At 31.6% G+C, this 4,260-nt stretch overlaps 1 protein-coding gene across 1 annotated transcript; it reads right to left on the minus strand.

Moving 5' to 3' along the window:
• Positions 1-1,245: 1,245 nt before the first annotated feature.
• LOC114311434 (xyloglucan endotransglucosylase/hydrolase protein 22-like) lies at positions 1,246-2,735 on the minus strand. The gene is made up of 3 exons (XM_028257572.2): positions 2,170-2,735; positions 1,866-2,059; positions 1,246-1,760 (listed from the first exon to the last, which is right to left on the minus strand). The coding sequence occupies exons 1-3, from the start codon at positions 2,455-2,457 to the stop codon at positions 1,361-1,363; spliced, it is 882 nt and encodes a 293-aa protein (XP_028113373.2). The 5' UTR covers positions 2,458-2,735; the 3' UTR covers positions 1,246-1,360.
• Positions 2,736-4,260: the final 1,525 nt, after the last annotated feature.

Here is a 4,260-nt window from a genome sequence, read left to right on the forward strand (position 1 = left end):
GGTGATGTAACCAAAAATGAGTTAAAAGTTAGCTTTTGACTTTTCTTTTGTATGTTCCCAAATGGCCTATGCTCACAAGTCACAAGCTTTGGTGGGGCTCACCATTACATGATGAGGGAACAATTGCAATCTTGTGAGTGTGTTTTTAAAATTGTTAGTGTCCCTAAGATTTTTCATTTTAAATATATAAACAGTCAAACGCAAACACACCTGTGAAAATGATATGCGTTGATATGCTGGGTAGAAGTGAGGAAAGATAGCCCAATGTTCATTCTAAAAAATTCTTAATTATTCTAAAGCAAATTGGAAGTTCGAAGGGCTAAAGTTCACCCACATAATTTTATTTTTTATAAATTTTTTGAGTCTTTCTTTTCAACTTCTTTAAAGCTAGCTCATTTTTTTGATGATTTATACTCGAATTTCTTTCTTTGTTTATTCTTACGAAATTTTCTAAATTGTTTAGTAAGATATGTTAAGTATTCTATTTATTATCATTCTCATCTCATCTTCTAAAGCTTTTGAACTTTTTTTTTTTTTTTTAATAACACTTTTTAAGGTGAGAAAAGAAAAGAAATTAATTTCTCACCTATGTGAAAAAAGAAAAGACATCTCAAAAGTTTGTAGTGTGCCTATAAGTTCTTTAACTTTGAATTTAGACAATTTCTACACTTTTGACCTTTGTTGAAATTCTATTATGAGAAGGTCATGAAATTTTCTTCACAAATTTTTTTTGTTCCTTCATTACCTTACCAATGTTATAGGATCCACTGTTACTATATTCATTTAGTGTAAAAATATGTTCTCAAATATGATCCTGTTATAACTATTGATCATAAAATTGAATTTGAAAAGTCTCATGCTATTTCATTCTAATATTATCAAATTAAATGACAAGGAGTGTACACAAGCTAAATTTGAACTCATTTAAAAATTTGTTAAGTTTCCAAACCGACTACTTCCCTCCTGATCTCGGTTCAATATAAAAGTTGTTTTAGATCAACTCAAAAATAAGTTAAATACATTTTAAAATTTGTAAAATTTTCGAGACAAACTTAAATAATCTAATATTTAGCTCAACTCAAGTCATTTAAAACTCTAGCTACAAAAGGCTACTCTATCTTGCTCGAAGGAAAATAAAGTTCATTTGATTGTAGATTGATCTTTCAAGACATTTTACTCCAAAATGGAGGAAGAGATTAATTAATCACAAAGGTCCAAACATCAGTTGTGGATAGTATAGAAGAATTGAATAGTGGAAATAAGCTGCGTACCAAAAATAAAAATTAAAAAATTGTTACAACAAAAATTACAGGGTATATGACTATGAGGAAGGAAGTGATATATAGTTGTGTGTAATTTTCTAGGACATGTTGCATTCTGGAGGAAGTCCCTGAGGAAATCTCTTGGTGTCAGTGCAGTAATTGTATATCATGTAGTTCTTCTGTACCCATTTCAATCCTCCTTGGTTTGTGGAGTCCAACTGTTCTGAGAGCCATGCATTGTTTTTAGAAGATGAAGAAGAACTTGAACTACATGATGATGATCCAGAAGACCAAATGCAAGCATTGGCATTGAAATTTCTGTATGAAGCAGTGAATGGAGCTTTTGTCCAGTCAGTCTTCACAAGTCCACCTCTTGTTGCCCAATCATCAGCATTCCACAGACTGGAGTATATCCTCATGGGTTGGTTCTTTGGGTATGGAACACCAACTGACTCTGCATTCTTGAACTCTCTAATGGGTGTTCCATCTGCAGAGAAACTGAAATGGGGACAAAAAATTATTCAATCAATACAAAAATTTTGAGTGCAAAATTGAGAGTTATGTCATATATGCAAAATTTTCACTAATTTTGGAAGTACTTACATGATGCGTTGGGGGTTCCAGAGAATGGAGTAAGTGTGGAAATCGGTAGTAGGGTCGAACCAGAGGTAGAATTGTTGCTCTCTGTTGCCTTTGCCTTGGCTAAACACATTGGTGTGAAGAATGTAAGGATCACCACTCAAATTCCCCAAGAATTCAAAGTCTATCTCATCATGGGTTGTTCCTTGTGATGATAACTGCAATACAAGAATCATATTTATTAGATATTATTCATAAGAGCTTACTATTTCTAGGAAAAACATTGATGCTAATACTATACATGATAGGTATAACAAGAAAAACATACATAATAGGCAGTGACAGTGCCAGCAGAGTTTCCAGGGACAAGCTTGAGTTGCATATCAATCTTTCCAAAGAGATATTCATTGCTGGATTGGAAGCCAGAGCCAGAGGTTTTGTCGAGAGAAAGGGTAAGAAGTTGGGAATTGTTGAGGATTTTAGCCCTGGCATCACCCCATGTGATGGTAAAGTCTTGATTGAAGTTACTAGCTGATACAACAGCCAATACAGAGCTTAATACAATTGCAGATATCATCAACAACAGTATTGAGCTCCCACAAGAAGAAGAAGCCATTGATGTTTTTGTAGTTGGTATTGAAAGGAAGAGAGTTTTATAGGAATGTGAATGAAGATTGCTTGCAGTGAATGATGAGAAAGGATGAGTTGGCTGATGATGAGTTTTGGGGTATGTGGGAAACTGTATTTATAGAGAGGCAGAAAGAGGGAGAGAGAGAGAGAGAGAGGCGAAAGCAGAGGAAGGTTCATTTTACTTTACTAGTAGAACTAGAGTAGAACCAACCAGGTGTTGCAAGTCAAAAAAAAAAAAAGTGTTGGTGTTGTATTGCATTGGGGGTAGTTTTGAGCACAGCTGGACACAGATATGTATATATATATATATGGGCTTAATCTATGAAAGGTGGTGGTTGTGAACGCTGTGAAAAGAAAAGAATCAGCATCCCCTACTTAAGTTTTTTTATTTGACTTCCTACTTATTAGGTTATTAGACCAATTTTTAGGCCCAATTTCGATGATTCGAACCGTTCACATTTTAAGAATTGTTAAGTATATCATACCTGTAAAAAATTAAGTTGATTGAATATGAGAAAGTATATGCTCGGAAAACTGTTTATTAAATTTTTTTAAAATATGGTTTTTAGTTCGATGTTTCGATCGTATGCTTTCTGATATCCGATCAATTTGATTTTTTATAAGTATAATATACTCAACAAATCTTAAAATATGAACGGTTTGGATCATCGAAATTAGGGCTAAAAAGAGGCCCAATAATCCAATAAATAAAAAATCAAATAGAAAACTCGAAGAAGGGATCTTGATTCGAAAAGAAAAAGGACAAAAACAATTTGACAACATAATTACACGCGGATTTGGAGAAAGAGTGGTTGGGTTGTTCGTGACTCAGGTCAATGTCAGCCCTTTTGACTAAATTAATTAAGTTAATATGTATATGGGTATAAGCATCATGCATTCGCCGCGTCTGCTTCCACCTCCTAAACTTCCTATTTGACGGTCATTTGTATTGTTAATAGGGGTGCAATTTGTACCCAAGGTTAGTTTGAAATTTTTCAGGACTTGAGTAACATATGTCGAATTCAATGTAAGTTTGGATAAAAATTTCTAAATTTAATTAAATTTGAGTTGGATTTAGGTGGAGACAGCAATTTGAAGTCTAAATTATAGAGAAATTTAGCTAAAACTCCTTAAGCCCAACATGTTAGTGTGTAAAGTACCGTTCAAAATATTTTACTTTCTAAACCTTTTAGCAACAAGCGCTTCCTCCATGAAAGGCATACTAACTGGTGTGTTTGGATTCAATTTTCTAAATTCAGTTTTTTTTAAATTGAGTTTTTTTTATTTTTTTTCATATTTTTTTTTTGTTTTTAGTGAATATTTTAAAAAATTTAAGCAATTTTTTTACTTTTTTAGATATACCTTACTTAGATATATTTAAATAGTAAAATATTTGTCAAAAAATATTTTAAAAAATTAATAAATACACAAAAATATGAAAAATGTATTGAATTTTCAATAATTTTTTGTATTTTTGGTATTTACTGAATTTTGTAAAGATTTTTTTCACAAATATTATACTTTTTAAAAAAAATTACTTAAAATATTTTTAAAAATCATTGAAAAGAAAAAAAAAATACAAAAAATAAACAGGTAAAATTTTTTGAAAATTAAAACCAAACAAGTTGAATATGTTTCCTCTTTTTTCACGATAATCTTGTACCTATGTATATATCCAGTCTACTTTCACTGGCCTTTTACATAGTAACACCCATTATTCATCTCACGGAAATCAAGAATCTAAGAAATCAAAATTCAATTCCAAAAATTCATAAACCAAAACAAAGAA

This window comes from Camellia sinensis, chromosome 8 (assembly GCF_055761805.1).
Source record: "Camellia sinensis isolate YWXY chromosome 8, ASM5576180v1, whole genome shotgun sequence".
Taxonomy (NCBI): domain Eukaryota; kingdom Viridiplantae; phylum Streptophyta; class Magnoliopsida; order Ericales; family Theaceae; genus Camellia; species Camellia sinensis.

Coding starts and splice junctions, on each gene's coding strand:
- LOC114311434 (XM_028257572.2), bottom strand. CDS start 2,457: ATGGCTTCTTCTTCTTGTGGGAGCTCAATACTGTTGTTGATGATATCT. Junction 2,060..2,169: donor GCACTGTCACTGCCTATTAT/GTATGTTTTTCT, acceptor CTTGTATTGCAG/TTATCATCACAAGGAACAAC. Junction 1,761..1,865: donor TGGAACCCCCAACGCATCAT/GTAAGTACTTCC, acceptor TCCCCATTTCAG/TTTCTCTGCAGATGGAACAC.